A 17,087-nucleotide genomic window follows, 5' to 3' on the forward strand; every position below is an offset into this window, starting at 1 on the left:
ATTTATTGTATTGATCATTCACGAAAGTAACTTTGGTTCTCTAGCCAGAATTCATAAACTMATTTATTGTTGCTAAGTGTAGTCTTTAGTAATACCGGCAAAGAATGCGTTAAAAATAGTTCACCCAAAATAAGAAAGCTTACAGGAGGGTTTTAAAGAATTCTTTGGAAAATAATTAACTTAGCATTTAAATTAAGATTTTTCATCTATTTTTTAATCCCGAAAATCTTAATCAAAACTAAGTAGTTTTTAAATACATATCTAACCMTTAATGCTAAATTTAAGGTTTTAAAATAAAGTTTAGTTCAAATAACGTATTYGAAAATAAAATAAATATTAATTCCAAGTTTAAAGTTAAAAAAGCGTATGAATAGAATAGTTCTTCCACCTTGAAATCCTGCACTGGACTGCTATATATCAAAGTCCTGTTCGAATCCACTTAACACGATATATATGTATACCAGCGCTTGCGTACTTTGTGTTCTCCAATTTTGAACTAAAGCTTATACAGAACGATCATCTTCAATACTCTAGATCAATAGATGACAATATTTTATTCAGATTTTCAAATTGAAATTACACTTTCAATTTTTAATTCCAGTTTCGGAAATTAGAAAGTTTACCTTTTAATAGAAAATTATTTCATTAAAATATTCCGATCGAAAGAATTTACCTTTAACTTTTAAAGAACTTCTTAAATAAGAAAACATTGTTGGGTTGGTTGAAAAGTGGGGAACTGTAGTAAGAGACCGCAAGCGGCCGCACTGAGACCTTCATTTCCATCATAAAATTAACTATKAACTAGACAACTGAATAAGCAAAAATGGTTATGAAACCAATTTTTCGTATTGATTTCTATGCTATGATTAGAATTTTTACTTTTCGCTTCTGAATCTTGCAATATCTGTTACAATTAGAAAATATACCACTTATGCAGAATCGACTCTGCTATATCATATATACAATACCCATGTAACGTGTCCTCGCTTGACACTAATCACCTCTTTGCATGCCCTGTTAATCCTACACATCTGACACTTCTCTCGCTATAGTCCGACCCCGTCGAAATAGCACGTTTCCTAGACCGACCGTTAGATGACTTYGACCACAACTTATGTATATAATACGTACCATCTTAACAGGGACTAGGTAACCCTTGCACTGGAGATACAAGTTGAACTGGAGATAGAAGTTGGGAATTTTTGAAAAAAAAAGTTGGCAAAAAATTATTGTCAACACCGACGCCCCCTGAAAACTCAGGGGTCCGGGAGGAATTGTTCTCGATTCTCACTAGTTGAATATCGAGTCGAATTTTCTTTACTTGTCTTATGTTAGCCCATAGTACAAAATCGTTTCATTTAAGGGGCAGCGGTTGGGGCAAAACACCAGACCGCAAACGAGAGAGAAAAAGAGCGCAGAAATGAGCGAGAATAGCACACATGGCAAGCCGATGGACATGTATTCGTTTGTGAATATGTACATATATGCGTGCTCGCTGATAGCTGCTCCACCAGCGTTGTAACAGTATTTTGTTGGCATTCGAATTGTGCAGTTTGTGTAGCGCGGCTGATAGCGGACATAACAGTCGGCGACGCGACGCACTTTCCAACTTTTCAACTGAGTGAATGTCGCTTTGGTAAAACTGAACTGAAGTGTGATAGTGAATGAAARTAAATAGAAGCTGAAACGCTAAAAAGTCAGTAGCGGTATTGTTGTTGTTGTTCTTCATACAAAGGCATTCGAGAAATCGATAAGGAAAACAAGTGCAAAAGTGAAAGAAACGTAAAAAGGAAACACAAAAGTAAATAACGATAATAAAAAAAAAACAGTGTGAAGGAAGCAAAGGAAAGTGGGCTTAGTGCAATGTGCGCAAAGTGGGCCGCCAGCTAAATAGGGGAGGAGCGCACGGCAGAGCAGAGAAGGCAGCGGCTCGTGAATTGTTGTTAAAAATCAATATAAATGTTAGTATATAAAAAGGTATATTCGTTAAACTTTTGCCGGTTACGTGTTTTAAAGCTGGTGGGCAAAAGCAACGCGAGCGTTTATGGTGCTGGAAAAGTTTACAATATTTCATGACTTTTTGTTGCAAGTACGGCAAAGTGAAATTTTTGATGTGCAACTTTTTGTGCCATAAAATATGTACAGAATGCCAGCAACCATTTTTTCTTTCCATAAATGCATATGTGTACACGTGTGTGTGCCTAAAGTTTCTAATGGAAAAAATTTCACTTTACAATCTGTGCGCTGGCACACACATATGTACATATGTACATACATATGTTTCTATGCGGTGTGTATGTTTATTTGCACATATGGAGATGTGTGAGTTTTTAGTGTTGTTGTGTGTGAGTACCACCATGTGTGTATGAGCAGTTAGAGCTAGAGCGGTCAAGTGAAGAATAAACGCTGATCTGAGTGCGCGGGCAAAACACTTGACACGCATACACACATAGCTATGCAGCTATTTTCGTATATATGTATGTGTATGCGGCTGTGCATGAGTGTAGGTGCGTATATGTGATAACGCGGCGCATGTGTTCCACTATCAGGAACAATAATAAGAACCACACACACACGCACATTTGAAGGCGCTGTGGGCAGGCGTTTGTGACGGCGCGGCATGGCAAGGCGACGCGGCATTTATCTTTTATTTCGTAGTTTCGTATTGCGGTGCCGGGCTCGCTTCAAATTGGTACGCGTTCGCATTGGAATTTCGGCGATGAAAAAATCGGCAACATAAACAACAAACACTACTACTAGTGCATGCAACGTTTGGAAATAAATAAATCCAACGATTCGCGGCGAAAACGAAGGCGCGAGAATTGGGCGCACGGTGGGCGAATACGGCGAATTCAAGCCCCAACTAGCGGCAACAGCAAACGCGAGGCGTAGAAAGTTCGCAGTCGCCACCAAGCGTTCGGCAATATTCGAATTGCGTTGCTTTCGGCTTTAAATGTGTATCTGCGAGCACAAAAAAAAACAAAATAGATAGATACAAAGCTTAAAACAGACACTTTGTAGATGCGCAGTGCAGAAATCGCGCTATTCGTGAGCAAAGCGTAGTCATACAAACAGACACATACTYGCTTTGCCGACAATCTCTTGTTGGTGGTGCTGGCGAGTCGGCTATAAGCTGCCGCTGTGTGCAGCGAATTTACGGAGCGAATTTGTCGCGGCGAGTATTACAATGTTAGCCACAGTCGGTCGGTTTGTGGTGGGTGGCGCGCGAACTAAAAACCGAAAACAAGTGGAAGCAGTAGAAGTGGCACGTTAGTGCTAGCGCTGATGGTGGTGGTGGTGATGGCGCATTCGCCTGGTGAGAGTGAGAACGAATGTGGTGTGTGTTTAGTGCGCGCGCGCATGAGTGAGAACGACCGAACAACCGAACAACCGAGCGGCGTACGACAAGCGCCAGCCAACTTTGCACGGAGCGGCACGGTTGWGTGGTCGGTGGCATTTTCGTTGTTCGCTAGTTTCGAATTTGATGGCTGCTGTGTCAGTTATATTGTTATATCGAGCGGCAAGTCATAATTTTAAAAGCTTGTGGATTTCTTTCAACCCGCTGTCGCACTGTGCTAGACAAATTCGCGGACGAATAACACAAGCACTGATACATATGTATGTATATGTGCCCCGCTAGTGTTTGGGTGTGTGCGTGTGTGACAACAACACATTTAAGTGAGTGAAACAACAACAACACAGTGGTTTTGCAAATTAGTGCAAATATCGTTGAGCGCCGCATCCAACCACCATCGCCATAGGCAAGCACGGCGCACAACTCAGCCGCCCTACTTTGAATTTGTTTTTGTATTTGTGTGTTAGGTTGGGTTGTTGGATGGTGTGGCGGTGTGCGGAGGCGTGCGGGCGTTTGTATTAAAGTGCGGAAGTATTTAAGTATGTGTGTGCAGGTGGGTGGCGGAAGAATTATAAAATATTACGGCAAAGCCATAGAATGGGGAATAGGAAACCGAGCAGCAGGAAGTAAAAGCAATTGTGCAACGAAACACTCTATTCTCCACACTTACTTTGCTGCAGCTTCTAATTCATATTCCGTTTGAGTCGTGTGTGTGTGTGTTTTTTTATTTTTATTTCTAATTCTTTGTTGCTTTCCTAATCCTCACGCTCTCATTGTTTTGGCTCGTTTGTGCGTCGGTCGGAACAAAATGTGCGTTGATGCGGTCAGCAGTGAGTAGAAAACAGCTGAGCGTGAGTGCGTGTGTTTTTATTGACTTCGGTGTTTTTGTTTTTGTATCTATCTACCTAGATACATATGCTGGTGTGCACACGCATGCCAGTGTTTCGGCGTGAGTTCATTGAAATGCGTGTGCTTCTATGTATGTATGTATGTATGTATGAATGTGCGTCTAAACAAAATATCAACAACAACGAAGACAAATTAATAACTCAAGCGCAGCGGCAAACGGCATTGAAATCATTCAAACACACGTACGGAAACAAGTAAATATAGCTCCACACAGATATAAATGTACAAACGAGCATACATACATACATATAGATATATCTTTATATGTATGAGCTGTGTACTTTCAGTAGTAAAGTTGAAGCGAAGAAAACCATAAACATATTGTTTGAAAATAACACAGTTTCGCCGCCAAATCGTATTGATATTTTGTGCGTGTATAAATGTGCCTATTGCATTTTTGTTTTATGTTTATTATTGTGATTATTGTGTGCCTATTTGCCGTCAAACACTTCATTTAATTTACGTTCATTTGTGCGTCCGCGTCCGCGCCCTCCGCGGTTTGCTTCAGTTCAAACAAACGTGAATATGTTTGCACAAATGCGAGAGTATGAATATACATACATACATACATATGTATGTAGATATGGAAATATGTACTTGCAGATGTGTTCGTACCCGATAATTTATTTGTAATATGGCCTGTTGGCGATTAGCCGCTATTAGCGCTGATCTATTAGCGATTAAATGATAATTTCTTTTTGTCTCACTTTGAATATTGTTACTTTTTCAATAACAGCTTTTGAGCTGAATATTGTCTTATTATCATTCATATAAAATCACCTTGATTTTCAATTAAATGTAACTTTTTTTACGTGATTAAAGTTTGTCTCACGAGTTTTGCGCTCGCATTTGTTTAAGTTATTTAACCAGTATTCATATTTAAAGTAGATTTTTTGAATACAACGGCGTTAATAATTTTTTCTTCAGCTTAAATTATGATTTCGATATATTTTGAGGTCGAGTAACGTAGCTTTTAGCCCTACCTTATTTGGCGAAACYGATTTTTGTTTAATACRTATATGTACATATGTACATACTATGTAGATTTGGGCTGGATACTGTTAATGTCGGTTTGAAGAGAGCAGTACGCCGTATCATTGGCCTCAACAACCGCGCCGTTAGTTCCGCTTTCTCCAGGCTGGAGAAGAAAGCGAAGCAAATGGGTCTGGTAGTAAAAGAGGGMAAGACGAAAGATCTCCTGTCATCAAGCAAACAGTCGTCGCACTCGTGAATTGGCTCTCACGTCCCTATTGACAGTCACAACCTTGAAGTCGTAGATAATTTTGTTTATCTTGGAACCAGCGTAAACACCACCAACAATGTCAGGCTTGAAATCCAACGAAGAATAACTCTTGGCCACAGGTTATACTTGGAACTGAGTAGTCAAGGACTGTMTGAATCAACTAGCATCAATTTACTTCATTATCAATCTCGTTGCAGTGCTCGGTTCTAGCGATTAGCTGATAACTGCAAAGTCGATGAGTTAGCAAGAGAGGTTACCCTTACCCCGCTCACATACGAGTGGGAACGAGTTAGATTTCCGTTGTAAATTAGAGTCCTAGCATTGTACCTGTTAGTCCCGCGTGTGCATGTCAGACTTTTACTGACAACGAGATTTTATACGATATCCTTTTGACCCAGAGTAGCAAAGTTAATCTTGTCGCAATCCTAAGACTTCTTACTGGACATTGSTCAATAAACTTAAGGCTTAAATTCTTATGCAACGCAAGTTGTCAATGTTGTATAGAAGAAGGTTAGGTGGATAAAATTATGCTTTATGCTTCAGTGTCGAGTCCCTGGAGTACAAAGGTTGTAACAACTGGTCAGACTTATCTTCGATAAATCAGGTGACATAGCCGAAACTACCATTAAAATCTGTGATAGGCTCAAAGGACCGGACTTCTAAGTTGACCAAGTGAAGTTCCTGTTCGGACCGAYCTCTTAACTTAACCTAAACTATTTATTCAATTTATTTTTAGTGTTTGGTAAAACACCTTTATAGCCATCATAAAGCCGACTACTACTTTTATGAGTAACAAATGTGATCGAGTTCCGTAGCGGATCTTAGCCAAGAAGATTTGATGTCAATACCTTTGCAAAGTGGGTGACATCGAGGGTGCTATGAGCTTTTCTATGCTGCCGCGAAATCTGATTATAATTACATAATTCAATATGCCGTTAAAACTGAAACGTAAAATTGTGATAATCAATATCAATTATGCACACACACGCATACACACATTTCATTCCATAAGAACTAGTTAATAGCCATTAATCAATCAACCAATTAGCGATGMGCTCAAAGAGGCTTTAATCAACGCGAATTCTTCTGAGTCTCTTAATGACTTTTGGCAATTCATAATTACTATATAGAATCTTAGGTGAATACATTAACTTGGCAACTTTACCGCTCGCAGTTTAAAAGTTGGCCATTGGAAAATAGGCGATAGCAAAAGAAATGGTACAACAGCAATTCTTCAAACTMCGCTATATTACTTTCAGCCATTCTTGAGCTATGTTTCCCACATTTAGTGCTTAATTTTTTTCGGTTTTGTTTAAAATTGCAGTGTTTCCTTGACGCTTTTTAGTGACTTCGAACGCTTTACGAGCGTTCCAAAGAGTGAATGCGCTCGTCTCACTCGCTTTAATGTCTCTTCTTTCGTCACAAAGGCTTTTGTTTTCATCGAGCATGCTTAGCGACTTGGCGTCGGTCAACGTGCTAGCCTAGCTAGCTAACCCGTCTCAGTGTTGCGAGCCGGTAGGTAAGCCAGTCATGCRTTCRAGCATTCAGTCAGTCAAGTCGTTGAATTGTCAGTCACATCAGCAACGTGCCATATAAATCGTCACTGTTTTTGTGTGTACCGTCAGTCATATCGCCATTACTGTGCTCAGTCTGGTCGCCTGACTTTTGAGTTGCCTCAATGTACACTTACTTRCATGTGTATTTCTTTYCTTTGTAGCAGCAGTTTTTCTGAAGCTTTCCCTTGACTTAGTTTTATTCCCATCTTTTGTTTCTCTTCACTGCTTTGTTGTCCGTCATTCGCCAATGTTGTTGTCGTTGTCATTTCAATTCTGTGATTTGTTACTGGAGTAGATGCATAGCGCAGCATAGCTTAAGGCAYCGGCAAGTGACAACGACGTCAACAGCAATGAATGGGAACAGCGAGCGAAGCGAAGCACGCATACTCGTACAATTGCTAAATTTATATGAGTTAAAAAAATATGGCAAATTCGAATCGCCACTAAACGTCGTATTTATCGTCTATCGGTCGTCCATCTGCAAACATCGTCCATTCCCTCAATATCCAACCGATGCGATTGTCCCTAGCCATGTCCGCTTGACGGTGTCCACTTGACGGAAATTCGCGGAAGGCCCTTGGACAATCGGATGGCAACGCCGATGCAATACAAGTAGCAGAAAATGTTGCTGCAAYAGCARGCCGCTGGCCGTTGAGCAAGGACGGTAAACATGAAACGAAGCTGCGCGCTGTCATGCCACGAATTCCCCAAAGCATAACATGAAATACATACATAAAATGCGMCTTTGAGGGGATTCCCAAAAACCGAAAAAAAGAAATTCATGATAAAATAAATTCRAGAAAAGAATCAAATAAGAAGCAATTCTACTGAAAAACTCCACTTTGTTTAGATTTCATTATAAATTCAAAATAATCATTGTCGGTTTACATAAAAGCRCCCTGAATGTGCAGAAGTATGATAAGACTCAAGAAAAATACGCCATATCAACTTAGCTTGGAGACACATTCTTTTATACCCTAAACACAGAGTTTGGCCGAAAAGTAATAGGACTGAGGCGCTTTAGAGATATTTATTGAACCAATCGTTACAATTCTTTAAAAACTTTCAAAATAGGCTCCTTCTKCGTCGATGCGGCGCTGCCAGCGCAATTTTTAAGTTTTGAAGGCGTCATGGAAGGCATTCTCCGGAATAGCCTTGAGAGCCGAGGTGTATGTTGCTTAGATCGCCACCGACGTCTCAAAAKGCTTGCYATTCATCAGCCTTTTCAGGMAAGGKKGCACATCTGGGCYTTGGTTAGGTAGCTGTTCACAAAAAAGGCGGAGTGAGCCGAGGCGTTGTCGTGGTGYAACTTTCAATCGGCTGCGATGTCGTACTCGATTCGTTTGAGTCTCTTGAAAAACTTGGCGTTGTCCGTTTGCCCAGGAKSRAMAAATTCATGATGGACGATGCTTTTGATGTGAAAAAAGACAATGAGCATCGTTTKCACTTTCGATTTGCTCAGTCTTCCGGTCCGGTTTACCGAGTTTCACACAGATTTKAATGACGTACCTYTGCTCTAATGAACGCTGCATTTGCGGCTTGCACCACTTACAGAAACACGTCGCGCGAAAATGTTTGYTCGCTCGTTCGTTAGCTAGAAACGCCCTCTACCGAATCCAGTTGTTGCAGTCACGCTTCGAAGTACACTCGCGGCGAATCAGCCCTATTACTTTCCGGACAAACTCTGCAGGGTACATTAAGTTGGTCAYTAAGTTTGTAACCCCTAATAGAAAACGACGTTGGAGACCCGTCTATTTGGTAATATATTTTCATGATATTTGTCAGAAGTTATTATTGAAGATTTTGTTCACATCCGACTACTATAGCATATATCTGCCATATAATCTGATCGCTCAAAACCAAAATAAAGAAATAATAACTTACAGTTGATAAGGAATGATATTCTCTCCTTCCATCGATAAGATTTCTGTTTACGTACAYGAATTTTTTAAAGCATTTCTTTCAAGAAATTCGTTTTACATAACTTTCGAAAAGCTTTTCAAACTAAAAAATCTTTATTTCATTATTTTTATAATTTCTCCATTTCACTTTTGCAGATTAACACCATTTGAGGCTATTGAAAGTTTAATTAATTTCAAATTCAATACAAATAATTAAACACATAATTAATCAATATAAAATAAAATATCCAAGATGAAGCTACAAAAGACAGATAAAATGCTCAAAGTGCGCGAATTCAATGAACTGCTCAGCTGTCATMTTTGCGGCGGCTATATGATAAATCCTACAACAGTGGATAATTGTTTGCACACATGTAAGTMTGAAGACTAAATTTATTCAAACTTTTCATTAGTTTAAAGTATAATATATGAAAAATTTGAAAATCATAAATAAAGAATTCACAACTTTAAGATTGACATTTCATTACACTGAGCAACAAGTTTAAAAATTCTTCTTTGCTCTCATAAAGTTCAAGCGCTCTGCTAATTGTTTGAACTCTGAACTAAGTTGCAATTTCTTCCCGCAATTTTTAGATTGCCGCAGCTGTATTGTGCAGCATTTACATCGCGAGRCTTCTTGTCCACAATGCAAGGAAGTCGGAGGGTTCAAACAAATTAATATGGGCAATTTGCGGTAAGTTTTCAGCCACTTTAGTACATATTAACTAGTTCTGTGAATTGCGTATGTTTTATGAGCCATTTGGTAAACCCTAACCTTACAGGTCGGATGATGTAATGCGTGCGTTGATTTTTAAAATGGTGCCCGGTCTATACCAAAAGGAACGGGAGCGTGCAATACAATTCAACGTGGCACAACTTAATAGTCAGCAACGCATAAATGTTGAGGAAGCATCCAACGTTGTCAGCAGAGAGCAGGAGACAGTTGAAGAGAATTTCTTTGCGCCTAACGAACCAATTAGGTAAGAAATTGCGAGCACTTATGTAATGTAATGCTCTGAAAATACGCAAGTCATGCTTCCATTATATGCTTGTGTCAATTGTGTATGTGACAATTTCTATACGGAAGATAATATATTTTCCTTGTCTAAATTTTTCTCTCTTCAATTCTTTTGTTCCCATTGTTTCCGGTCATTAGTTTGTCATTGGAATATCATCCGACATTGCTGAAGGGCTGCAGCACGAGTCAAATACCGCCTGTGCGTTATCTACAGTGTCCAGCTTGCTTGAAGATACGTCACTTGAAACGTTTCCTCTGTTCCAAATTCGACATTGACCCCGAGAGTAAGCGTATCGAGGTGGAAGTGATTTATGAGGATGAGGTGTTGCCAAATGATTTTACGCTAATGGATGTTGGCTATTGTTACAACTGGAAGAGGGTGAGTAACAAAAGCAAACCGTTATTATTTGAATGCGCTAGCTGTGTGGAAAAAGTATATAAGAGTGTATGTTTTTGTTTTAATTATATACGTGAGAATTCATTATTATCCTATAACTAAATTATTTTTGTATGGTTGTGTGGATCAGAAAGTCGTATTGATTTTCTAAACTTTGTCATATGAAAGAATTTTATAGAAGGTTTTTTATAAAAAGTTAAAATTTGAGCCGTGATTTCTTAGAGTTGCAATTTATTGACAAGCTTTGTCAAAACCTTTTTATATTTTTGACTTTTTTATAATTAGTTTTGGAAATTTTTTTAATGAGAATAATTTTAAAATATATTCATAAAATATTAAGCGTAAAAATATATAGTTTCGTCAGAATATTTCATCAAGTCTCAAAAATAGAAAGCGATGAACAATAAAAATTGGAGAATATTAAAATTCAATCTATTATATAGAGAATACGCTCTGACAAAAAAGTACCTGGAAAATGTAAATAAAATGCAAAATATTAAATTTTTCATCAATATTAATTTTGACGCCTTCAAAATAATCTCTACCAGATGTAATATATTGTAAATATTATGACAATGATTTTTCGAGCCCTCAAAATACTTCTCATAAGCACTGTTTGGGATGGCCTTCAGCTCCTTCAGCGAATTTTGTTTTATTATATATCTCTTCGATCGACTGAAAACGGGTACCACGGAGCGGCATCTTCAGTTTGGGGGACAAGAAAATTTCACGCGGAGCCAAATCTGGTGAACACGATGGTTAATCGATGACATGCATTGCATTTTTGGCTCTATATTCGTTCACAATCCTGGCTCGATGCGATGGTGAATTATCATAGTATAAAATCCATGAAATGTTCTTTCACAATTCCGACCGTTTTCGAGCGATATTCGCAAGCAAACGTCTCTGTATGATCAAATAGAACTCCATATTTAACGTCTGTCCGGAACTCCGGAACAAATTCAAGATGCACAAAACCACGAATATCGAAAAAACAATGAGAAATCTTAATTTTTGAGTTGCTCTGGCGTTRATTTTTGATTTTTTTTTAGTTTTTTTCTCTCCATTTCGCTGATTGTTGACTTGTTTGCATGCCAAACTCATAAATCCAAGTCTCATCGGCAACGCCTGACGATTWTTATGTACCATGTCCTTCACTTTTTTAATATTGAAGTTTTTAGTATTGAAGTAGTTGAAGAGTTTGAAGTTCGTTCAGAAGGATGCATGTCTTCAACGATCTCCTTTCCTTGCCGATTCCGGGAATTTTCGGCAATCACTCATCTTAATTTGATGAGTTGTTGTCAGTAGTATTTTAGATAATTCATATKTCCACCAATTGCCTTGCTTTTGATTGCATGCGACCGCTTTTAAACGATTTTAAATGGCTGCTTGCGTAACTCCCAAAGATTCAGTTCTTTTGTCTGTGTCAACAATCGTCATCGAGTAGTGTTTCCGGTCTCTCTTCTTCTTTGACCATAGCCATAATCACCACTTTTATATTGGTTAAACTACTTTTGTCACGCTTGAACCTTCTTAATACGATGACTTTCGTCCGATAATAGTTATAGACCCAATATAATGCAGCGATAATCTACAAGTATAGTAGTTTTGAAACTTTTAGAAACTAATCTCAGTACATATGTATTTCAAAATTAGGTATATTTCAGTTACTTTATTCTTAAGTGATCTAAAACCYTTTAGTTCGAAATTATTTTTGAAGGCTATACACTAATTGCAAAAAGTACTGTGATAAAAAATGATAATAGATAATATTCGAGTCTCGCTATACCTAAAACGAAACAAAATAATCACTTTTATTTTTGATTTTTTCTTGTAAAAAGTAAACTGGGACCCTTGAACCATGCATTTTATTTTATATTGTTCTTCAAACCATTAATTTACAGCATGCACCTATGCAATTCACCTATCGCATACTTTTCTATGGCAATGAGTCTCAGCACCCTGCAAAGCGTATCAATAAGGCCGAGGTCGAGGTGAAACAAAGTTCTCGCGTTGACACTGTAAAAACCACCGAATTGAAACAAAATGAACATATTATGCTCTCTGACGAAGCCAGCATTACAAACCTCTCTGCTGCATCTATTGTCAACTACAACAACAATCAACAGACATTGCAAAAAGCTCCTAAGGACAAGAGTAAATCATCAAAGTCTATTAAAATCACTTCAAATAAAACATACAATCCGAGAAATGAAGAGGTAAATGCACCCGTAAAAATGATATTTGCGCGCAAATCGAGCGTTGAGAGCGGTAAGAAATCGTCACCCAAGCGTAACAGCCACGAAGATGTAACGTATACTGTTACAAATGATTTCAAGAGYCTACGCAGCAATGATATGCGTTATAGCGATTATGCCGTCTCGTCCACCACGAGCAATAGTAATTCGCCAAAGAGTTCACCGAAGAGTGAACACCGTTCTACTAAACTTATGGCGAATGCGCACGAATCATCTCCACCACAAACGGTACAAATCGTTGGAGCTTCATCGGCGACGGTGCCGAAATGTGACATTGTCGTGAGCATACCGCAGTCGCAGATGCCGAAGTCGCCGTACTCGATCGATGATGAATTTGAGAATGTATCATTGGCGCAGTTGAAAACCGCGAGTAAGAAATCGCCTTCAATCTCAACAACAACTAACGTAGAGTCACCAAAAGGTGGCTCGACTAGAAATGTGCCAAAGTTAAAAATTGAATTGAATAGTCTGAAGACACGTTTAAGCATTTCGAAGCCCAAATCGGCTGGTGTGTTGTCAAGTGCGGAGGTCTCAGAGAAACGCGAGCGTACCAAACAACGTAAACACTCATTGGATGAAGTAGCTGCGCCATTGAATGATAGACTGGAYATAGAGACCTATGCGAAAAATATCGGCTTGCAGCCCATAGAGGTGCTGACGCCACCTGAATCGTGCGAAAAGCTCAAATACAGTCCAAATGCCTCCCCGCTTTCATCTGCATCCTCAACAACCAGTTCGTCGAATAATGCTTTTCCACTGACCACAACCACCGAACTCACTACGAAGACTACTTTCCATAAGAAAAGGAAAAAGAAGCACTCGAAAGATTCGAAGGAACCGAAGGATAGTAAGCGGCGTAGAATGCATGCAGAAATCTCCAGTAAACCGGAAGAAGAAAGCCTCAAAATGAAGGTTAAGCTGACAGCACCACATAACCATAAATCGCACAAGTCTGAAAGTTCTGGTACAAAGAAAAGTAGTGATGAAATGCGTAAATCACCACCGATTGTGAGAGATGTCAAAGTGCTGGCAACGGCTACAATTCCAGATGTACCAGTGCCACCAGTAAATGACAGTATTTTGGCATTGAACAAAACTCTCGGTGAGGAATCGCGTAGCATAAATCATCTCATGATGGAAAAGGAAAGAACCAAAGAGGTTGTCAAAGTGGTAAARGCGGATGAAACATTGCTAACGCTCCCACAGACAAATTTGCTTCCAAAACCCTACAACAACATAAGAGATTCCAAATTACCCGCTTCACCACCACTACCGCCCAGTCTCTTCAAGACGACGCCACTTAACTTCAACACACTCACAGTTACCAGCACAACAACGGGTCCATCGAAGTCTACAAATAACTCCTCCAAGCAATTGGACTTGACTAAGGGCAAACAGCAAGTGCCACTGATGACAAAACCGACCTCAGTACCGCAATATAACAGACAKGGTTCCCTAAGTGCTCCGAAACCACATCCACATTTCATAGTTCCAAGCCTTCCACGACGCTCCTCACCTGGCACAAATAGTTCGTATACACCTTCGTCCATAGCCAGTGCCAGTAGCAAACAGCTCGGTATGCAATTAAAACGCTCCGCCTCTTTGGATGAGTCTTATGCAATTGGTGGACGTGCGAAGCAGGTTAAGCTCGATGCGTCTCAGCGCAAGGCGCTTTAYGGCAGTTATGCAAATAAGCCGCTTACACCGCCATCCACCAGCGTAAGCATTARCAAACTGGCTGATACTGCAACCAATGTGCAAAGCTCTAGTGGCACTCATAATAATGCAGTTACCATCACGGCACGTCCACCGGGCGGCATGACGCAGGAACAAATGCGCTGGCAACTACCRCCATACACTCAGTTACATTTACCGTTTAACAAGCCCGCCGTGGAAATCGTGCGCATCAACTCGAATCAAACSAGCACGGATATGCATATACCAGCGTTGAGTACGCCGAAGAGCGGACGTATGATGGGACCACCACTTTCTATGGTGAAGGGCAAGAAGTCCGTGGGRCACCAGTTAGGCGCTATGGCTTCCACTGGCGGGGTGAAATCACCGCCAATATCCTTGAATGCTGTGTCTTTAGGACATGGCAGGAATAATCCATATCGRTTATCACCACCGGCGCTGGTAAATCTACAAGGTCCACCATTTAACGCGTCCAAGAAAGTCGGCGCCCTAGCTACAGATAATACCTATAAGAAACCAGAGAACTTGAGCAAGACCAACGGCACTACCGATAAGCAGTTACAGCAATCACGCATTAGTTTGAGAGATTTTAGACCGAGCTCACGTGATCATAGCTTCGATATAATTGATGTTACCGAGGGTATTGGCAAAGCAGAGGCGAGCCCAGCGGCTGATACTACAGTCAGTGCCACAGCTGCTACGCCGTCAGCGCGTGAGAGTCTGGAAGCCGCTTTGAATAAAATTAAACAGAACATCACTTCCACAACTACTGTGCAAGACAGTGCAGCTGCTTCCGCCGCAAAGCAACAACAGTTGCCCTCACCAACGCAGATGAGCAACGAAGACCTACAGAATCTACATTTGCTGTCCGARTCAGCAACAACACGTGAGAAGATCGCAATACGCTCTTCGCAGTCCTATGAGAAACCGAAGATGCAACCATCTTCTTTGGTGCGGCAGCAAAACGCTTCGGTGCGCAACATACCGAATCCCTCAGCATTGGCGTTTCGTAATATGTCGACGCTGCCTGCTGTGAGCTCCACTTTGACGCCCGCAACCACGGTTGCTGCCAGCAGTAGCGCGCCCTCAACAACCTCATCCACACCAACAACCAGTCCAGCATCACAATCCACACAAAAAACRTTACCGCTGATGCCACTTCCCTTAAACAGCGCTGCTGCGCCGCTTAGTCCCGGCAATTCTGCGTTGCCTGCCACAACCAGCGCTAGTGTAGTTAGTGCCACCAGCACCAGTATAACTGTGGCACGCACCGTCAAGAAGCCGACAACGATTGATCAAGTGGCCGCTAATTTAAACATGCGSGCATCAGCCGCCGCCGCGGAAGCACACGCAGCTAAATTGAGCGCAGCCGAGGATGTGACGCAAATAACTTCGTCGAGTCAAAGTACTACCAGCGACCTGACAAAGGTGACGCTCACTACAACTGTGGCTTCTTCGACCACATCTAACGAAACGTCGTCCACAGCTGCTGAGTGTGCAAAGGCGGATGCGAACGAAGCGGCAAACGGAGTGGCTGAGATTGCGAAAGCGAAAGTGTTGCCGAAATCCGTAGCCGATAGTGGTGCGACAACTGCAATTGTCACCGATGTCACTAACATAGAGAACACGGCGAGTAACAGCAACAGCAACAGCAATAACAATAATAATAATAATAATAATAATAATAATAACAACAACAACAACAGTAACAGCAAGAACAACAATAATAACGGCAATAACGACGTCAAATATGGTGTGACGTCAGCTAGCGTGGCGAGTGATTAAGGTGAGTGCAACAAAGCATTGCATTGTTTATCGCTTTTCAGCTTGTTTTTGGTTTTTGCCGTTGTTTTTATTTTTTTGCCGCTGATGCGAATTGAGAGCAATCAATTGCGGTGACATGGGATGATAAGGGGAAGATAAATGAATGTAGTAGCATAATATGCGAAGGATTTATGGTTTTTTATTTGTGAAGTGACTGAAATAATTGGAATTTCTCTATTGCATCACGGGGTTAAAGCAGATTGCCTGTTCAAATAAGGATTTTTTTGTAAGAAGCGAATTCGGTTTTTTCGATGAGGCCAACTTCCTATCAGCATTCAAATAGATTTTATTATATAAATATTATTGTAGGTTTTTACCTATCTACCTTACTTTTGGGTTCATAAACTGTTTAAGAGAAAAAAAAAATAAATATTATTGTCATAATGAGATTTCGTTAAAAAGTATTAAATAAAATGTTGTTTTCTTTTGACTTTAACTTCTTGTTTAGTAAAATATAGAAATGAATCTGTAAAATTATTAAAATTATTAAGGGTTTATAGAAAAACAATAACAATGATACTTATAGTAGTACTTTTGGGAACCATAAAATATAGACGAACCTCTCACGAGACAAAATCTGTAATATAATTTCGGTGTATATGCGAAATAGGCACTCAGKTTTTGAGATATCGGTCTAACATTTTGCACATGATATTTTCTCAGCAAGAAGCTGCTTATTTGTCGGAATCGCCGATAYCGRTCTCATACAACATACAGCTCTTGRCAGCTAATTAGGAACGCTCCTTTTCTTGTAGGTGGCTGATAAGTATAATGATAAAAATATACCGTTATTGATCTACCGTTATTTATATTCCTAAAAGTCTTGCATTGTTCGTGTTACTCTATTTACTAAAAAATTCGCTCAGTTTTGTAGTTGTGCAGTTGAAATTCTGTTAATTTTTTCCCAAATAGTAACTGCGTTACGATATAG

General features: G+C 40.0%; 1 protein-coding gene across 1 annotated transcript in view; it reads left to right on the forward strand.

Annotated features, from left to right (window-relative positions):
* The first annotated feature begins 1,587 nt into the window (after nucleotides 1-1,587).
* Nucleotides 1,588-17,087, forward strand: part of LOC108965205 (protein suppressor 2 of zeste) — a 17,116-nt gene continuing 1,616 nt past the window's right edge. The window contains exons 1-6 of the mRNA XM_018927438.1: nucleotides 1,588-1,961; nucleotides 9,121-9,338; nucleotides 9,559-9,658; nucleotides 9,747-9,944; nucleotides 10,121-10,361; nucleotides 12,284-16,118. Coding sequence (XP_018782983.1) covers nucleotides 9,218-9,338; nucleotides 9,559-9,658; nucleotides 9,747-9,944; nucleotides 10,121-10,361; nucleotides 12,284-16,117 — 4,494 coding nt within the window. The 5' untranslated portion in view covers nucleotides 1,588-1,961; nucleotides 9,121-9,217 and the 3' untranslated portion in view covers nucleotide 16,118. The remainder of the gene's footprint in view (nucleotides 1,962-9,120; nucleotides 9,339-9,558; nucleotides 9,659-9,746; nucleotides 9,945-10,120; nucleotides 10,362-12,283; nucleotides 16,119-17,087) is intronic.

Source organism: Bactrocera latifrons, unplaced genomic scaffold, assembly GCF_001853355.1.
Source record: "Bactrocera latifrons isolate USDA-ARS-PBARC rearing strain unplaced genomic scaffold, ASM185335v1 scaffold_137, whole genome shotgun sequence".
Lineage (NCBI taxonomy): Eukaryota > Metazoa > Arthropoda > Insecta > Diptera > Tephritidae > Bactrocera > Bactrocera latifrons.